At 51.8% G+C, this 20,377-nt stretch overlaps 1 protein-coding gene across 3 annotated transcripts in view; it reads left to right on the forward strand.

Moving 5' to 3' along the window:
* The window catches only part of PRRC2C (proline rich coiled-coil 2C), a 1,200,196-nt gene that overhangs the window by 229,239 nt on the left and 950,580 nt on the right, over positions 1-20,377 (forward strand). For all 3 annotated transcript variants that reach the window (XM_086955980.1, XM_086955997.1, XM_086955989.1), the window contains exon 8: positions 20,113-20,246. In XM_086955980.1, coding sequence (XP_086812106.1) covers positions 20,113-20,246 — 134 coding nt within the window. The remainder of the gene's footprint in view (positions 1-20,112; positions 20,247-20,377) is intronic.

Raw genomic sequence — 20,377 nt, forward strand, 5'->3', positions numbered from 1 at the left:
ACACACACACACACACACACACACACACACACACACACACACACACACACACACACACACACACACACACACACACACACACACACACACACACACACACACACACACACACACACACACACACACACACACACACACACACACACACCTCCACCCAAGAGGGGCAAAAAACCACTTGACGCTAGGGATTTCTTTTTTGCAATTTAAATTAGGTGGACTGCTCAAAAGGGGCATGCCAATGCCCCCACCCCGCACAAATTAGTCTTTCTGCCCCCCAGGGAAGTAGCCCCCCAATCTGGGGGAGGGGGAAAAGCACACTATACGCCAAGGACATTTATTTTCCAATTTGAATTACTTAAGGGTGGGGCTGCCCAAAGGGCATGCCAATGCTGCCACCTGTGTCTACCCCCTTTCCCCCTGTGAAATTCCAGTCTTTTCAGATGGGGCACCCGGGGGCAAAAAGCCCACTAGGCGTCAGCGATTACGCTGGCTTTTTGTATGCAAGGTGTAGGGGCGTCCCAGAATTGGCATACTAATGCCTCCACCCCGCCAAAAAGTAGCCAGTCTTTCTTCAGGGGCATATCGGGACAAACTCCCCCCTCCACCAGAGGCAGCAGAAAGCTCACTAGGCACAGACTTGTTTTTAGCGATGTGCCTACCTGTGAATGTTGTGCCCTAGTACTGGCGGCACATAGGGAAATCTGTAAAAATGTTTAAAGTAGACACTAGGGGAATCAAGGATGGTGAGATTTGTGTGCCTCTCACCAGGTTCTGTTACCCAGAATCCCTTGCAAACCTTAAACTTAAGAAAAAAATTCCTCACATTTGTGTGATGGAAAGGCAGTGTTTGAGTGTAATGGCGCTGGTCTTCTAAGGTTTGCACAATAAGTGCTTCAGCCCCTTGAGGTCTTCCCTGGTCAGTGCCCTTGGTACCTCTGGTACCATTTACCAGGGGCTGACCTGTGGCCCGAGATGCCAGTTGGATTTTGTTTTGAATGCAGGTTCAGTGAAAGAACATAGGCCCTGGTCACCTGATTAGCAAGAGCCCAGGGCACACACAGTTAGAGCACATCAGCAGTTCAGCAAAAAGTGGGGGCTACCATGCAGAAAGACATCACTTTCTCACAATGACACTGTCACACAGAGGTAGTGCTGAAAATGTTCCAGATCCAGTCAGATGCCTGGGGAGAATTCACAAGTTAAGAAATCTGCAGCTAGACTGTCTCTACCAGATACATCATTACTGAAGGTACGTAACTTTCTGATGGATACATCTGCCAGTGGATTCCTCACCTTGTGAATATCCCCCTGCGTCAGCAGCATTTGGAAATTGTTTTTGTAGCTTCGCGCCGACGACGTCCCAGAAGCACAGCATCGCGCGCGGCTCCGCTGATGTCACCGACACCATAATAGGCCCACGTCGGCGTGATGACATCAGTTCCCTTTTTTCCGCGTCATTGACTCTAAATGTTAATTTTATGGTTTGTTTTTAAAAGAAATGAACTCTATATATACTGAATGTTTGTACTTTTTTTTTGGTTTAAATCTTTTATTGAAAGTTTAACGCAGTAGACATAGGTTACATCAACATCTCGGGCGAGCATGCAGTCGCCTTGCCACGAACCACTACCCCTCCTCCCATCGGCAGGGTCCCCGGAGGCTACCTGGTGCATGCCCTGCAGCGCCGAATAGGCCCTGCACACGGAAGCGAGTAATAATCCAGTCTTTCAAACATCCAACTTCCAACCCCCCCCTTTGCCCTCCCCAGTCCCACCCGCAATTCCCCCTCTCCGGCGTGGTAAGTGCGATGGCATCGGTTCGTCGTGTTTGGCACGAACGCAGCGTCTAGGTAGGTGAGCTAGGTTCCCCCTGAAAATCCCTCGGAAGTCTAAGTACTCTAAGGTATTTTGGGCAAGTGATTTCGTGGAACTCCGCCGAAAGGAGGGAGACTAAGGGCTGCCAGATGTCCAGAAATGTGTCCTGTGTTTGGGTGAGGGAGGCCTGTATTTTCTCCATTCCCATAACATACCATAAGCGATGAAGCCATCCCGTGTGTGTAGGTTTCCTGGAGGTGCCCCGGAGTGACAGGATATGTTGGGTTGCCGCTCCCATCGCCAGCCCCATCTGCTTTCCTCTGACCGATTTCAGAGGGAACGTGATGGCGTTGGGGAGGCCGAGGAGTGTGTAGGCCGGGAATCGGAATTTCTGTGTCGAAGTGTTTGTCAAAGCTTCGGAGCACTTCCTCCCAGTACCCTTGAACCTCTGGACATTCCCATAAGATGTGAGTGAGTGTCCCTCTTTGCCCGCAGCCCCTCCAGCACCTGGGGTCTCGCCTTGGGTTACCCTGATGCAGCCGGGCCGGCGTGAGGTGCCAGTAATACGCTATTTTCACCGCTGCTTCTTTACTGGCCACATTGCGGGCGGTGTGGTGGGCCCTGAAATAGATGTCCTGCCACTCTGTCTGTGAAGGTGCGCCCTAGTTCGTGTTTCCATCTGTTCTGTCCTGCCGACCGAGCAGCAGGGGGAGGTGGGCCGAGCATCGCGTATAAATCTGTGATTGCGTGTCGTTACGTTTCGTGTGAAGCCAGCGTTCATAGACTGTCAGGGGTCTGCCTACATGAGGTTGCACGTCTTTCTCTAGAAGCCAATGTCTAATCTGGAAGTATTGGAAGCGTTGTATCTGTGGGAGCGTATAATAGTCCTGCAGAGTGCCGATTGTCATAAAGCCCTCGGGGTTGAAGAGGTCGCCAGCCGCTTTGCATTCCGAGTCGCGCCACTGCAGGAATGACCGTGGGGCCATACCTGGAGGGAATGCTGGATTTTCAAAAAGGGGGGACATCGGGGACGGGAACGTGGTGAGGCCCTTTGGCACCGCTACTTTGTCCCAAACCTGCATCACCGTTCTCGTGATGGGGGACTTCTTGAGATATGAGGGCCTGTCCTTGCGACTCAGTAACAGGATCTTCCATAGGGACATCTGGCCCATGGCGCGATCCTGAAACACCCACCGTTTTTCGGATTCAGGTCTGTTCCATTCTAAGAGGTAGCGAAGCTGCGTCGCCTGAAAATAGCGAAGGTCCGGCACCCCGAGACCGCCTTCCACCGTGGTTCGTGTATTGAGGTCTCTGCGGAGGCGAGGACGTTTACCCGCCCACAAAAAGCGTGTAATGGAGTCCTGCAGTTGTTTAAGCACTCTGATCGGGGGCGTAACTGGGATGGTCTGAAAGAGGTATAGGATCTTGGGGAGCAGGGTCATTTTTACCGCTGCTACTCGTCCCAGCCAGGAGAGCGGCTGACGCCACCATCTCGCAAGGTCTCCGTTGAGGGCTTGGATGAACATCGTATAATTCTCCTCAACTGTCTGGGTAGTGCTCGGGGTAAGAGATGCCCAAGTAGGGTATTGACATCTGCACGGATAAGTCCCTGTACGTGCGGTGGTCATGTCGCGCCGCTGTTGCGTTCTGCCCCAAGGGGAGGACCAGGGATTTCTCTAAGTTCATCTTGAACCCCGACACCTCCCCGAAGCGCTCCACCTCCGAAAGGAAAGCCGGTACAGACGTCGAGGGGTCCTCAAGGGCTGCCAAGATGTCGTCTGCGTACAGGCTCATGGTTTGTTCGCCGCCAAAATGGACGCCTTTTATGGATCCGTTGTCTCTGATCCGTTGGGCCAAGGGCTCGATGTACAGAGCGAAAAGCAGGGGTGAGAGAGGGCACCCCTGTCTGGTGCCCCTTCTAATGTCCAGGTGTTCCGAGCGTACCCCATTAACCGAGATCCTGGCCTGTGGGGTCGCGTAACAGCTAGCAACCCATGTGCGGAACCTGTCTCCGAATCCATAGCGCAACAGGACGGCGTCCAAATAACCCCAGTCCACCCTGTCGAACGCCTTCTCGGCATCCACGGACAGGAGGACCGCGTCGGAGCCATTGTAATGAGTTTTATCAATGACATGGAGCAGTCGTTTAGTGTTGTCCGCGCATTGCCTGCTGGGAACAAATCCCTCTTGGTCTGGCTCAATAATCCCCGGTAGACATGGGCCCAAACTAGCAGCCAGCACGCTCGTGAACAATTTTAGATCGATGTTGAGAAGGGAGATGGGCCTGTATGCTTTGCACTGGGACGGGTCCTTACCCGGTTTAGGGATAACCACAATGTCCGCGTCCAGCATGTCCTGGGGGATGGAACCTCTACCCTGGAAGGAGTTGAACAGCCTGGTTAACAGCGGAGCGATTTGGGGGCAGAAAGCCTTATAAAAGGTGGCTGAGAAGCCATCCGGGCCCGGGGCTTTTAGAGGCTTGAGGCGCGCAATCGCGGAGATGACCTCTTCGATTCTGATTGGAACGTCAAGGGAGACCTTGGTGTGTTCGTTCAGGGGCGTTATGTTCGCGTCGTGGAGGTAAGTTTCGGTGAGCGTCTGTTCGGGCGGCGGTTCCGCTGTGTACAATGAGGCATAGAACCCGCGGAAAGCTTCTGTGATTTGGACATTTTCGTGGGCGATCGTCCCGTCCTGAGCGTGGACAGGGGGGGTACCCTCGCCTTCAGGGTCTTAGCCGTGAGGCAACTCGCCAGTAGGCGTCCCATTTTGTTCCCCCCCACGTAATACGTGTGGCGCAGCTGCAGGGCCGCGTACTCTGCTCTGTCAAGGTCTAAGCTGGCCAGTTGAGCCCTAGCCGCCTCAAGCTGTCTCCATATCCTGGGTGCTCCGGTCCGGCTATGGGCTTGTTCGAGATCAAGCACTTGTGCCGACAGGGAGAGCCTCTTTTCCTTCCGAGTCTTTGCCTCTGCCGCGGCCACCGAGATCAGCTCGCCCCTCACCACCGCCTTAAGCGCCCCCCACACCGCAGTCAGGGAAACCTCCGGGGTGTCGTTAGTCTGTATAGTCTATGATGCGGTCTTGGAGTTTGTCACCCCTTCGTGTTGCAGGAGGGCGTCGTTGAGCCGCCATCTACCTCTGCATGTGCTAAGCGCCGGGGTCTGCAAGTGCAGTAGGAGTGCGTCGTGATCCGAAAGCGCCGCTGGAAGCACATCTACATTCTCCATCAAGGAGGACACTTCTGCGCTGCCAAAGAAGTGATCAATGCGTGCGTAAGTGCGGTGTACGTGGGAATAAAAAGTGTACCCTGGGGAGGTGGGATGGTGCGCGCGCCACAGATCCATGAACCCCTCCTCTGACCGCCATCGGCTCCCCTCTCGTGTGATCGCCCCAGCAAACCCCTGTCGGTGGCCAGACCTGTCCATGTCGGGATTCATCACGAGGTTTGCATCTCCTCCCACCAGTACCGCCTTAACATTGGGTTGCAGTGCCTCTGCTAATGCCCCTTTTTGAAATGGTTCCTGTTTGGAGTTTGGAGCGTATAAAGACCCAACAACCATGTCCAGCCCCCCTATTTGAAGTGTGTAAGCCAGGAATCTCCCTTTAATGTCAGCTACTTTATCTCCTATGGTTCCCTTGAAGTGACGTGCTACCAGAAGAGCCACCCCCGCTTTCTTCTCAAGGGTCGAGAAATAGTGTTGAGTCGGGAATGCCCTGGAGCGCATCCTGTGCCAGTCTTTGGAGAGTAAGTGAGTTTCTTGGAGCAGACAGATTTCGCCCCAGAGTTTTCTAGAAAGGACAGGACGGCTCTGCGCTTTATGGGATTGTTGAGCCCTTTCACATTTAAGGTGAGGATTCTCAGCGGAGGATTAGCCATTCACATGGGAAATGTGGACCTGGCAGTGCATGCGGTGTGCTCTATGTGCGCCCGGCCTCAGTGCCAGTGTGTGTCGACGTAAATAAGCCACGCCGGGAGGGATCCAGAACCTTCCATCCCACCCCTCCCAGACCCCGACATTCCCCTCCCCGATCCCCTTCTCCCCCCACTTCCCCCACGTCCCCTTGCCCAACTCCCCGTACCACCCCTGCCCGCCCTAACCCCAACTTGTCCCCAAGTCATAGTCCTAGGCCTATCCAAAGTCAAATCAGGCCTGTAGGTAAATTAGATGAAGAGGAATGTGGCAGTGGCAGCCATTGCGGAGTAGCAATGCAAGTGTGGCCCCCCATCAGTGCACAGTTCAGGGTTTAACAGTGGTGTCTTTAACGACCTCCTCGATGGCTGCAGCTTTGTCCTTCGCAATCGTTCCTGGGTCCGGGCGGTGGGTGCGTCTGGGGCCTCGGCGTCTCCTCACTTGCTGCCAGGCTCCCTCGGTCGAGCGGGGTCGGGTTGCTTGCGATAACCCCGGAGAGGAGGCCCCGTCCGAGTTGTCGTCGGGGAGTTCAATACCCAGCAGGGCGCAGGTGTCCTGGAGCGAACGGAGTTGGTGCAGGGTACCTTCCCATTTGAAGATCAGACGGAATGGGTGACCCCATGAGTAGAGCACCCCCTTGTCTCTCAAGAACGTGGTGACCACTCTGAAATCCTTGCGTTTCTGTAGAGTTATCGCCGAGAGATCCTGAAATAGTTCAATGGGATGGTCACGGAATCGAATGGGTTGTGCCTTACGCGCGTCTCGTAGGATCCTCTCTTTCAGGGGGCAGTCCGGGAGGAACGCCAAAATGTCCGGAGGGGGGGGCAGGAGCTCGGCGAGGCAACCCCACCCGATGAGCGCGGTCAATGCGGATGGGGAAGTCGGCTGCTTCGTTGAGAACCTCTCGGAAGAGGTCTTGGAGATATTCCGTGACGCTGTTCCCCTCCGCTTTCAATGGCACACCCCGGACTCGTATATTCCTCCGAGAGCGGTTTTCAAGGTCCTCCGCGTGGGCCTGGAGGCCCACCTGCTGTTCCTGAAGACTGATGACTTCCTGTTGGAGGAGCACCAGATCGTCCACCCGGGTCTGATTCGATTCTTCAACCGCCATTACTCTTTCCCCCAGGCCCTCCAGGTCCCGGCGCAGTTCCCTCTGCTCACTCATGTCCTGCTTCAGAGTCTGGAAGTCCTTGCGCAGCGTGTTGAAGAGGGACTCTAGGAACGATTTCGTGATGGGGGCTTCCGCAGCTTCCTTGGTCGGGGTGACAGTCTGAGTCGCCGGCATTGTAGGCGATTGGGTTTTCCCCGATTTAGAGGAGGATTTCAGGAAGAGTTCGTTGATCGGACGACCCCCTCTGCGCGTAGTGCTCGACATAGGTGGGTTAGGAATCGGACTGTTCATGTCCCAGCGCAGTGAAGGTGTCGTATTGGGGGGGCCCACCAGTTCCGGCACTCGCGCAGCTCGGTACGCCGGAGAGTAAGGAGTGCGGCCTGCTGGGCACGGTCCCCACCATGTGGGCTGGAGCCGGCCGTGGAGAAAGAGGGTAGCCGGTTCACCTGGCTCCTATTGGAAAATCAGGGTGCAGTGCAAACCTCGGGGTTCAGTCCAGGCACAGATCACAGCCCTCCGCGCTTCCCCAACAAGTGTCTCAGGGTCTCTCACAGGGCGGATCCCGGGCTCCCAACACCTGTCCCTCCGCGAGGGCGCGATCAAAGGCCCCCCGAGTTCCCAGCTCCTCACCTCGGATAACGTCGGGCCGCCCGTGGCGCGCTCAGCTGCCTGCGGGGCCCGGTGGTTCAGCTCTGGTGGGCCTCAGCCGGCGCGCAGAGTCGTGGGGGGGCCGGGCAGGGCACCAGGTCTTGCGTGTGCACTGTTCCTCACCGCCTCAAGGCCCAAGCCGGGGCCCAGCGTGAAGCATCCCCTGGGCCCAGCCAGCCTCAGCCGTCAGCCGCTTCGCCGATCGTGGTCCAGTATCGGCCCAGGGGCCCCTGGGGTGGCGTGCCGAGGCCCTCCCCGGTCCGCTGTCAGCCTCCTGGTCGGGGGAGCCTGGGGCGCACACACCGCCGCCGGCAGGTCCGGGGTGCGCGCAGGCCCAAGCCGGGGACCAGAGTAGTGGCGCTCCAGGGCAGCGCCACGGGACAGTCCCGGGGCCGCCCGAGCACCTCAGCGGCAGCAGTCCTGGCCTTCTCTTTCCGGAGGGGGTCGCGTCACCAGGCAGCAGTCCTCGACCCCCCCCCCCCCCACGTTGCTCCGCAGCAATACCCGGTCACCTCGGGACCGAGGGAGAGCCGCCAAGCGCGGGGCCCGGCTCCTGGCGTCTTCCCGCCCTGTAGTGCGGCGGCGACAAAGGTCTGCAGCGGTCGTCCTCTGCAGCGATTTCTGGGGTCTCAGGGTGCACCCCACAGCGTGTCGCGCAGGCAGCGACATGTGGGGGGCCAGATGCGCTAAATATTAGGGCTTCAGCAGGGTTTTCAGGGGATGAGGGCGAGGAGCTCCGCGGCTACACGTCCGCTCCGGCCGCCATCTTAGCCACGTCCCCAATGTTTGTACTTTTATGGTGATTTTTAATCATCGAATAAAGAATCCGAATGAAAATGACACTTTTGGTTTTCGATGGATGCTCTGTAGCTTTGATAGTAATTTTGTTACTGTTTGTTGGTGTCAGTGTTTCTTGTATCGCTTTTTCCAGGCGATATGTCGTCGAAGACCGGATTCAAGCCGTGTGGTGAATGCGGTAAGATGTCAATCACGGACTCGCATGAAGACTGCGTTTGGTGCCTGAGCTCGGACCATGATGTCCAGGGGTTTCCATCCTGTAAGAAGATGAATCCCAAGGCCCTTCGTGAGAGAGAGGCGAAGCTCCTGGTTGCCAGGATGAACGGTAAAAAGGACAGGAAGAGCTCGATGTCTCGCTCAATCTCCCTCGAGGTAGTCATCGGGGCATGCTTGCAGATCGGCTAAAAAGAAGCACAAGAAGAGGAAGCACGATCACGTCATAATTCTGGGAAGGATTTCGATTCGAGACCGAAGTCGCCAATGAGAAGACATCGTAAGGAGGAGGTTTCTCCTTCACCAGAAGTTCTGGATCCGGAAGGTGAGGCTTCGCCTATGGAGTCGCCGGAGCATACACCGGCTCCGGTGTTGAATCCCTCTCCGGTTCCGTCTCGATCACCAATTTGAGAGGAAGAAGAGGCTCCATTGCCAGAGGGTTCGAAGACTCCGGTGCACCAACCCGAGTTGGAGGTCGAGATGACATCTGCTTTGTCTAGGGGTGTACCTGTAGAGGACATTTGTAGAGCGGCGACTTGGGCTTCCCTCCACACTTTCGCGAAGTATTACTGCTTGGATTCTGAAGTGAGGAGGGACGGCCACTTTGAGCATTCTGTTCTCCAGGGTTTTCTGGTATAGGAGAATGGACACCCTCCTCCGGGAGTGGGGACTGCTGTGGGACTCTATTCACAAGGTGAGGAAACGCTTTTTCTGGTGGATACACTATCTGCGGATTCCTCACTGGCCCACCCGCCTCCCCGTTGTTCACTCTTCTATACCTGATTTACTGTATTGTTAATATTTTATTTTTGAAGGAAATGTGTTAATGTTTTTACTTTCCTACATTGACTACACACTGTGTTTTGATTATTTGGTACTGTGTACATTGTGTGTATCTACTGTTGATCCATCCGTGTGCCTCGAAGGCACGGAAAAAAGGGCAGAACTAATGTCATCACGCCGACATGGGCCTATTATGGTGTCTGTGATGTCAGCGGAGCCACGCGCGATGCATGTGCTTCTGTGACGTCGTCCACGTTGGCACGAAGCTACAAAAATAATTTCCTAATGTTGCTGACGCAGGGGGGCATTCACAAGGTGAGAAATCCACAGGCAGATACTGTATCCACCAGAAAAGCGTTACCGAAGGTAAGTAACTTGTTCTTCTGTACTAGGGGATCTCTGTGTATAGTCATAATCTAGTGAATAGGCCCGCTCATGAGCGTGGACCCCGGAGCAATCAAAAATAATCTCTTAAGCTGTCTAACAATGCAGTCCTGCACAGACACTTAAGAGAGAATTTAAAGACCTATAATGCAGCCTATATCCACAGGCTACACTGTCCAGTACTTCGATTAGACATTCCACCAAAACCACACACAGCACAGCCTGCCAAGTTTTCTCCATAGAGGAAAAACTTCCCCTTTAAACAGCAAAGCCTCTGGAATGATAGAGAGGAAGGGAAGGACAGACAACCCCTATAGGCTGCCATTATGTGGCTCAAAAAGGGATACCGTGCCTTTAAAGAAACTTTCCAGAACTTTCTCAGTATCTCAGAATGCCCTGCAGGTCCCATTTACTTTCAGTACTTTTTTCCGCTCCTGCTAGTAGGACCCTGGAGCATTAACTCTTCAATTTGAGCTTTTTTTAATTCAATTTTTGTGTATTTCTGGATTTTTGGCAGCTTCACTCGACGTCTTTGGCCTTTATCTACATTCTGCTGTTTTTTTTGGCAGATTTTCTGCAGACTTCGTGTCTTTATACTAATTCTTTCTGACAAGTGCTTGCCTGAAGTTGAATTAAAGCCCAAAGCTGAAGCTCACAGGGTTTGTATTCTGTGCTTGCCTGTGTCTTTTGACACCTGTCTTCTCTGTACCTTCTTTTCCAGGAGGCTTCGGCTCCTAGGTTTGGAGCAGGGGAGTTTTTGAAGGCATCTTCAGCCTCTGGGTAAGGAGAGGGTAGGTCCTCTACAGAGTCCCATGCTGTGACCTCTGGGGTTCTCCCCAGTAGGAGCGTGTCTGAACTATGACGCGGTTCTGGTCTGCTTCGAGGACGGCGACGTCAAGAGCCGGTATACTCTCCGTCAACTCAGAACTCAGGTCGACGTGACGCTGAAACAATGTCGACGTCGCGGGGTGCCTCGACGTCGCGGGGCAGTCATGCTCATTTTGGGGCTTTGGTCGCTTGGGTTCTGCTGTCTGCCGTTAGGTCCAGACGTCCCCGTCATGGATGTCTAGGCGTCTCGGTACAGTGCTGCTTGATGTCGAAGTGAGAGGGTTTGACACCGTAGTGATGTCTTGACGTCTAGGTGTTGGTCAATGTCGGAGAGACAGTCAATGTCTTAGTGATGGTGACGTTGTAGTGAATTCAACGTCATGGGTTACCGCCGTGGAATCATTGCCGGCACTTGACGCCTGGGTCTTGTTCCAGGCCTCGCTCCGTGGTGAGCCTCATCGTAGGAGGGGACTTTGTGTTCCCGGCAACCTCCACTCTCGACGCAGAGCAGTTGATCAGCGTCAAGGAACCCTTCTGATGGGGAGTCTGTGGCTACTTACCACTTGTAAGCGAGAGACGTTGGTCCCTATGCTTAGTTTTGAGTATTCGCATACCTACTCATCGTCTAGGTCGCCTCCTGCTTTGCCACCACTGGTGTGACCACCGGGGATGCATCTTCCATGAGTACGGGGAGGTGCTCTCCTACTCTTACAAATTTTCCTCCTTACGGGTTGTTCACTGGTGGGCGGTACTTTACGGTCCACTACCACCTGCCAGGAAGTTCTGGCTTCAAACGTACTCCTGACTTGGTCACAGGGGTGACCAGCGGTGTTTTTCCTCCAAGGATTTGTCTGTGGTCCCGGACCACCATTTAATAATTCACAAGTATATTGTGCACATACGCGGGAGAGCTTGATGTTCCTCAGCGAACAAAAGCCGGCCGGGTCAAAGACCGTCTTCGTTTGTCAGCCCTCCTCCAGCAATTCCACCGGTTCATTCGCAGGTCAAGCTGCGCGAGTTCAGAGCAGAGGCCTTTGCCCTGTTATGAAGAAGGGAGATATGTCCCTCGGTCTCTAAGAGAGGGTCTGTACTCACAGTGCTTTCGGGTGCGAGAGAAGGACCAGAACAAGTTCAGGCCCATTCTGGTTTTGCGTTAAGCAAACTGATGGTTGCTGTCTTTGCACCGGATTTATCCTGAGCTTCAAAAAGGAGACGGGCTGTGCGCTATGGAACTGAAGGATGCGTACCTCCAAGTGCCCATGAAATGAAAAGATTCTTATAATGCGAGACTTTGCCTGAAGGCGTCAAGGCGCCTAACAAAAGAATATATAGACAGAGTATCTACGGGTACGCCTTTGCGAACCAGGTTTTTAATGCTTTACGAAAAGCGGGGACAGAAGCCTGCGATTTGATGTCACAAGGAAGAGCATTCCATAGCTTAGGGGCAATTAAAGAGAAAGCCCTCCCGCCCCATCGACTCTTTGGAAACGGGGGACCACCAGCAGGTTCTTAGAGGAGAAACGTAACGATCTGCTTGAAGCATAAGGCCACAACAGTTTCCTGACCCCGCACCCTTTCCAGAGAGGGCACTGTGGGTTAGGCAGAGCGTCTTGAAAGTGATCCTAGCCTCAATCAGGAGCCAGTGTAAAGTTTTCCTGGCTGCCGTTGATGACGCCGATCTGGGGGCGTCAAGAACGAATTTGGCTGCCGCATTTTGAGCAGTCTGAAGACGTTGGATTAAGTTCTTGTTCATGTCGATGTAAAGGGCGTTACAATAATCAAGACGCGAAGCAACTAGTGCTACTACCACCTGCTTCCGTGCCTGGAGGGACAAGTAATGTTTTATTTTACAGAGAATTTTAATCATTCCCCAACAGGTGGCAACTGTTCTATTTACCTGCAGGGTCATGGAAACAGAAGGTTCAATCATTACCCCTAGGTTCCGTGCTGATTCCGAGGGAGTGGGACAGGACCCTAACTCAGGCAGCCACCATTCAGGTGACCAGATGTTAATGTTGGAGCCAAACAACAAGATCTCAGTCTTTTCCCCGTTCAACTTTAGTGAATTGTAAATCATCCACTGGGACACTGCCTGCATGCAGTTCCTAAAGTTGAGCGGGGACGGGTCCCCAAGATGGGAGAGGGACACAAAGATCTGTGTGTCGTCCGCGTAGGAGACTACCTCCATCCCGTAAGATCTAATTAACCTGGCAAGCGGCGTCACGTAGATGTTAAACAGGGTTGGACTTAATGCCGACCCCTGAGAGACGCCACATTGCACAGGAAGGGATGGAGAATAGGAACTCTCCCAGCTTGACCCTCTGAACCCTCTGGTCTAAGGAGGACAGCAGACTCAGAGCCGCCCCTTCCACCCCTATCTCCCTCAGCCGAGATGTTAAGACCGAGGGAGACAGGGTATCGAAGGCTGCTGTGAGGTCCAAAAGGACCTGGACGGTGGAATGTCCCTGGTCTACCTCCATACGGATGCTGTTCAGTACGACCGTGAGGGCTGACTCGGTGCTATGGTATCTCCTAAAGCCATGCTGCGATTGGTCAAGGAGACCCGCGGAGTCGAAAGGCCGCCAGATGTTGGTTCAGATGCGTCTCCAGCATCTTTGCCTGCGCAGGAAGCAAGGAAATAGGGCGGTAATTCTTGAACAGCTCGGGATCTAGAGTAGACTTTTTTAAAAGGGGCTTGACCACAGCACTCTTCCATTGAGATGGAAAAATGCCCTCTCTCATGGCCCTATTCATGATATTCAACAGGGGAGGAAGGAGGGGGTCTCTGCACTCCTTCAGAACTTTGAGGGGGCAAGGGTCAAGTGGAGATCCAGACCAAGTCTTGTTTAAGAGCAGGTCGAGCTCCTGATGGGACAACGGCGGAAACTCTGATAGTTTTTGGAGTGTTGGAAGAGATCTCTTCCGTAACAGGGTAACAGGAAGGGACAGGCGGAGGAAGGATAACGGATCTTTGTAATTCAAGATCCCTATATATGTCCCTGATCTTGGAATGAAAGAATCCTGCGATCTGATCGCAGAATTCCTGGGTGTTTACTACAGGGTCTTGCGTCTGTAGCGTACAAAGCGAGTCCACAATTTTAAAGAGATCCCTGGGAGAGGAAAGAGTTGTTGTAAGGTTGGCAAAGTGCTCTTGTTTAGCTCTGATTTATCTCAAGCTTGTAGTCCTTTAGGAGCTGTTTGTTTTTCCCTCATCAAGGTTCCAACTCGTCCGCCATAGCCTTTCTTGCTTCCTACATTTTTGTCTCACAAGCCTGAGAGGTTCTGAAAACCAAGGTGAGGAAGGTTTCTTTCTTGCAGAATAGCAAGAGGAGAGAGGAGCCAGTACATAAACTGCTGTACTAATAGCTTTAGAGAATTCTGAAGCAGCTGAGTTGATGTCATCAAAAAGGGCTGTATTAAAGTTTTCCATGAGAAGGGCCAGCGAGGTACTAGTAGTAATCTTCAAATTCCTCCCAAGAATAGTATGAGTGGAGATGGCCTTAGTAGGGGTAGGAGCAATCGAAATTTCAAGAGGGACAGCGAAGTGGTCAGACAAGGACAATGGAATGGGAACATCTGTTTGAAGACTTACATCATTTGAGAAAACCGCATCCAAAATGTGACTGGCTTGATAGGTGGGATGTTTAACCAATTGTACAGATCACATGCAGATAGTGCGTCCAAAAGGTCTGAGGAGACTTTCGAGTCCGTATTATCTAGGTGAAAATTAAAATCACCAAGAACTGTCAGATTAGGGGCCCCAAAATATGGTTCTAACAAATTGAGTAGAGACTGACTAAATTCTGTCCTAGATCCGGGCGGTCTATAGACCAGTATGCCCACAAAAGGCTCGGCGTCGGGGGATTTTATAAGAAAGTGTAGGGCTTGAAAATGGTCGGAGGGCCTGGAAAGTTTAGCGTTGTGACATGTGTGAGAAATTTTGTGCAAAATTCCAAGGCTTCCTCCTCGGCGCCCCACTCTATCCAATCTGGCCAAAGAATATCCATCTGGTACGGCCGCTACCAAATCAGGTCCCGAGTACTCGGTGGCCCAAGTTTCAATGAGAAACACCCATGTGGGCTTTCTAGCAGTGATAAAATCGCAAAAAGCGATTATTTTTCACTAGGGATCTAGTGTTAGGAAGCCCGAATCCTTCTGGATAGGCGGCCTAGGGGAGATAGCAGACAAAGAGGGGGGCTTATGAAGACAAGGTGCTGAAGACCTACCTCATGTGCGAAGACAAGAACAATAGAAATCTTCTTGTAGAGTATCCGGCGGGCAAGAAAAATGGCAAGTGCAATGGCTGGTCGCAACCGAGCGAAGTCCTAATAGGTGTATAAGGGCAAATCCCGGGGAGGCATACCTAAAGCCCTCGGGACCAGAGTCTCCCGCCCTTTAGCCCGGTCTTAGCGTGTACGGGCGCAGACGGGCTGGACTCTGGCGTGACTCCGGCGTCACTACGGCGAAACGCTGCGCGATAAACGCTGCACGTACAATGGCTGCTTTATATGCAGGTCAGGTTGTCCTTGTGACAGCTGGTCTGCTAGCCGAAATGGCGCTGCCAGGCGTCCAAAACTTCCCCCAAGATGGCGGCCAAAGTAAAGGTGAATCCTGGGACCCGCCAAAGCGCAGTGTTTAACAATTAAAGTGCAGGTAAGGGGACGGCGCAAGGCTTAAAAACAGGGTAAATGCAACAGAAATAAAATTAAATAGCAAAATGGGGATATTAAGAACACTGCCGCACTAACGCAGAATAGCTGTAGACTGAACTGCCTGTCGCGCGCAGATGCAGTAAGGAAAGGCGCACGTGTAGGTCCTGAAAGGGGAGCCCACCTACAATGCCCACCTTGTATGCAGGTCAGCGTGTCCTTGTGACAGCTGGTCTGCTAGCCGAAATGGCGCCAGGCGTCCAAACCTTCCCCCAAGATGGCGGCCAAAGTAAAGGTGAATCCGGGGACCCGCCAAAGCGCGGTGTTTAACAATTAAAGTGTGGTCATTGCACCGAAACATCGGAAGTTTTGCAGCGTGAATCTTTCTGGATTCACTATGCTGTGCATATTCCGCAATCTGGTGGTTGGGTCCGGAATCGTAGTCTTTTTCTTTTTTTTTTTTCATAGCCCAGGTGGGTGTCGACGTCCCACCTTCTGGTGTACCTTCGGTGACGTCGGCATGCTTCCGGCAGAAGCTACCACCCTTGGGCGCCATCTTCAGATTCTTTTTTCCGCCGCTGGGTCTGGATCGTCGCGTGAAGCTCCAGAAGAGAAAATACAACTACTATTCGACGGTAAAGACCGGAAAAGATTGGGAGAAGACCATCAGAGAGGAGACGACGAAGAAAGAGAAGAACATCGAGATCTTCGGCGTCCTTTGAGGAATGCGCATACAGGGGCCCCCTGAGCGGAGGGATGTACAAGACTCCATTTAAATTCTGCAAAAACTGCCACCACAAGTTTGCGCAGAAGGACCAACACCCGGTCTTCAACCTCTGCCTGCCTACCGACCACGAGAGCAGAGACTGCAACGCATGCTCCGTCTTCAAGCCGAAGACACTCAGAGTTTGAGAGAAGCAGAGGACAGCTCATCACACGATGCAGGGGAAGGGCCAGGCCCCGACGCTTTACGAACTGGGCCTCTACACCGACGACTAGGACAACATCACCGAAGGTCCAGATGACTTCAGGGTCGCAGAGACCGATAAGAAAATGCCTGACAAGGTAGGAGAGTCTACGACCCCGAAAACTCCCTCAGGGCCTCGAAAGCCAGAGGCGGACCCTCGAAAGGCAGAGTTCAAAGCCTCGAAAGGAGCACCGGCGCCGAAAGGTTCGGCCGAAGCTGCATCCTCTGAAAAAGAGCTCAGCGGATCCTTCGACAAGGACTCCCGGAGGCTGAAGACCGGCAAAAAGCAAAGGTCGTCGAAGCAAGCCCCTGAAAAAGGGTCTTCAACTTCGAAGGAAAAGGAGCTGAAGAAAGCTTCGACAACGCCGCCGAAGAGAGCGGCCAAAACGCTCGACTACCAGGCCGCAGAGATGCTGAGAAAGAAAAGGAGGCTCGGCCGAAATGGAGAAAGACTTCAACGAAAAAATGAGAAGTTACAAGATTGCCCCAGTATTGTCTGCATGTAGCCGGGTCCTTGAAGGCTTCCTTCCCCTGGTCTGTGATAGTTTTCAGCATGGGAAGGAATTGGCTTTTTGTCTGTGTGGGGAGCAATGTTTCTAGCAGGAAATCTGCTTTTGGCTTTTTCTCCTCTAGCTTAACCCCATAAGCTGCTGCTGCCTTCCTGACTACCTCGTTGTATGCCCCGATGTCATCCAGTGGCGAAGGCCTCGACGGATAGGTCTCCATCGCCTCCTCCGGGTTTTCGGCCTCGATGTCCTGCCACTCCTTGTCTTGGGCCATTGAGGAACCCGAGCCGTAGCTTGACTGCTGGTCCCCGTAATCCCTTTCATTATAATAGAGGTCCTCTTCCTCTTCGTGCTCCGAGAGCTCCGGAGTTTTCGGCCGTTCGACGTCGAACTCCTCCTGTTCTGTCACCTCAGCGGCGGACGTTGCCGGCCTCGAGGGAAGAAAACAAGTTACTTACCTGTAACTTTGGTTCCCCAGTATTGGTAACTTTCATAGATTCCCATGCTTTGCATCATTCCCCGTCGTCGGAATGGGAGCCTCGGTAAATAGAAAATACCATAGTAGTAAGCACAAAGTGAAAAAATAGGCCTAGGCCTCATCTCATTTTGTAGCTTATCCACCTTTTTGTAAAAGAGACCAAACTTCTGCAGTAGCCAATCAGAGCAGCCTCACCTCATAGAACCTTCCTGAGAGAAGCTCAGAGCCTCAGATTTTCGTAGCCGTTGTGAACAGCTATCTCGCATATCAATAAGACTGAGCTTTCCCAGGGGAGGCGGGTGGGCGCATGGGAATCTATGAAAGTTACCAATACTGGGGAACCAAAGTTACAGGTAAGTAACTTGTTTTCTTGCCCCAGTATTGGAACTTTCATAGATTCCCATGCTTTGTATCAGAGTAACCAGCAGTAAATAGAAAACATATTTTGCAATTTGTGAACCTGAAAATGTCACACATTTCTGATCAGAATACTAGATACACATTAGGATCATAAAACATGACAATAACGCAGTTACACAAAATGTGCAAACAGGAAGGCGGGATAGAAAGGAAAGCTCACCGACTTATTGGAAAAGGTTCCTCAAAACCGCCTGGCCCACTGCCCCATCCTCTTTCACAGAAGAATCCAAGCAGTAGTGGCGAGTGAAGGTGTGGACACTGCTCCATGTCGCTGCTCTACATATGTCCTTGATAGGGACGCCTGCGAATAGAGCTGTCGATGAAGCCATTGATCTTGTAGAGTGAGCACGAACTGCTCGCTGTAGTGGTTTTCCAGCCGCCTGGTGGCAAAAATGTATAGCACTGGAAATCCAGCGGGAAATGCAGGCTTTAGAAACTGGGCACCCCTTGTGAGGAGCACTGAAAGAAACAAAAAGCTGTGAAGATTTTCTGAACGGTTTTGTCCGCTCCAGGTAGAATTTCAGGCATCTGTGAATGTCCAAAGAGTGCAAAGTTCTTTCCGCGGGTGTGAAAGGCTGTGGAAAGAACGGTTTCAAGACCACTGGCTCATTTAGGTGGAATTCTGAAGGCACCTTTGGGATAAGTGCAGCTTGAAGATCTTTCTGGATTCACTAGCGAACCCACCCACCTCCGCCAGAAAGATGAGGCTGGAGAGAGAAGAGGTGGTCAAAAAAAAAAATAGAAGAGAATATAAGGACAAGTGGTAAAGAAATTATCACCTGAATAAAACATTGCCAACCACAAGACCGCGGAATATGCACAGCATAGTGAATCCAGAAAGATCTTCAAGCTGCAAAACTACACCGACAGGTAAGAAACTATTCGTTATACTTGACTTAACCTAATAAAAGCAAACAATCACACCTTCACCTTCCCACTCCTTTGTATAGGCAGACAGGTTGGCATCTCCTAAGAGGGAAAGCCCTTTGCAGAACCGATTTTTCCAGAGGTGATGCATTAAGTTGGGTACACACCCTAGGGGTGTGATCAGCATCCTCACAAGGGAAGAAGGCTTGCACCATCTTGGATTTGAGTAGAGGTGGCTATCCTGCAATGGTTTTATGGCCAAGCCCCCAGGAAGTAATGTAACGTGGGAAGGCTTCCCTTGTGGAAACTGTTACGTCATTGGCCTCCCTAATATACAACAAGAAGGCATACCTGGTACCCTAAACCCAGTCCTCAGATCATTACTGGACTGGAAACAAGAAAGACTGCCCTGCTGCTCACTTAAGCCAGCATCAGAATGTGCGCCAGTGATTGCACTCCTTGCACTGCACCGAGGGACTTGGAAAGAGGACTGTGCCTTCTTTGCCCAACTGCGGAAAAGAGCTCCATTGGTGCCAATAGAAGTGACTCCAAGGGCTAGTTGGTTAGTCCCCCTGCTTAGCACCAGGGATTCATAAGCTGAAGAAAGTCTTCAGTCTCGATGGCCCAGCTTCCCTGGAACGCCTTCCCGCTGCTGGATGATGAATTGCCTGTTGCAAGATAGTCCTGACCTACTTGAGGTGTCCCCATGCCTGTGGCTGACATCGAAGAGGGCTCTACTGATCCATGAAGAAAGCAAACCTAACTGCATGCAACCACTGAAGGAAGCTGGAATCGAGAGACCTGTTGAAGAGAGGCTACTGGACCTGCACTGCACTCTCCTGCCTAAACCCTCCCCATACATCCCCACTCCTCCCCCACGCACAGTATGAGACCGATTTGAGGCCAGAGACGACCCCCAACACTTTTGAATTCCAGGGTGGCTCCAGAAGCACACTCCGCATTTTTCCTGCATCCACATCATCAGGACTACTTCTTGACTGGATCGTGGTAAAATTAGTAAAGTGCTCCGAGGACCCCAATTTTTCTCAAAGCGATGAGAAAATAATCATTGCCCCGTTTCCCCAGATTGTCATTTTTTTGACCATTTTAATTTCAAATCTTTTTTTATTGAGCAAAAACAAATAACGGCCATAAGGCATCAATAGAGTTACATTCGTATTGGAGAAACGCCGTGGTCAAGCATGGATCAGTGCATATAAAACAAAACATACATTGTTTTAATTTTTGTGTTTCTTAGTTAACTGGTTTGGTACTTCTAAATGCTTTTTACTTGTCCCTTGATTAAACATGACTGCTATGTGCCACAGCTGCCCTGGGCTGAGCTAAAGGTTTGATTAAAGAAAACTAACTTAACCTGATCAAGAATGCATCATTAATACATGGTGTGGTCTCACAAGCACACCAGATCATAATCCACTTTTGTATAATCATATTTTATTTTTTTTACGGCGTATTCTCTTGGGCTTTAAACATAAGATGGCATGGGTGCGATTATACAGAGTAAAGAGATTTTGGTTTTGCAGGTGTTTTGCTGCTCACTACTGTGCTGCAGTCTTGTATTGAAGGCTGATTTTGCAGTAAAAGCGGTATAGGTAATGGCTTAGCTGACAATGTTCTGTCAGTTTGGAAACACATGATAAAAATACTACTTGTTCAACCTTAATTAGTTTGATAGTAATGAACATTACAATGAAGTTAACTATTTATTTCTCTCTAGAGGTGCCAGGGGGCGACATCCGCCTCCTCCGCAGTCTTGGGCTGCCGAAGGTGTAGAACGCCCCTCCATCGTTAAAGCTAATGAATTGAAGGAGCTGGATAACTTGGATACAGAAGCTGACGAAGGCTGGGCTGGTAAAGCAGATATGTGTTTTCTTTAACCGCTTATCCATTAAAACTGCATATGCCAGATTCTGGTGCACAAAATGGATTTAGAAATGTAGGTTGTTATATTTGCCCTAATATTTTCCTAAGTTTTAGGCATT

Source organism: Lissotriton vulgaris, chromosome 1_1 (assembly GCF_964263255.1).
Source record: "Lissotriton vulgaris chromosome 1_1, aLisVul1.2, whole genome shotgun sequence".
NCBI lineage: Eukaryota > Metazoa > Chordata > Amphibia > Caudata > Salamandridae > Lissotriton > Lissotriton vulgaris.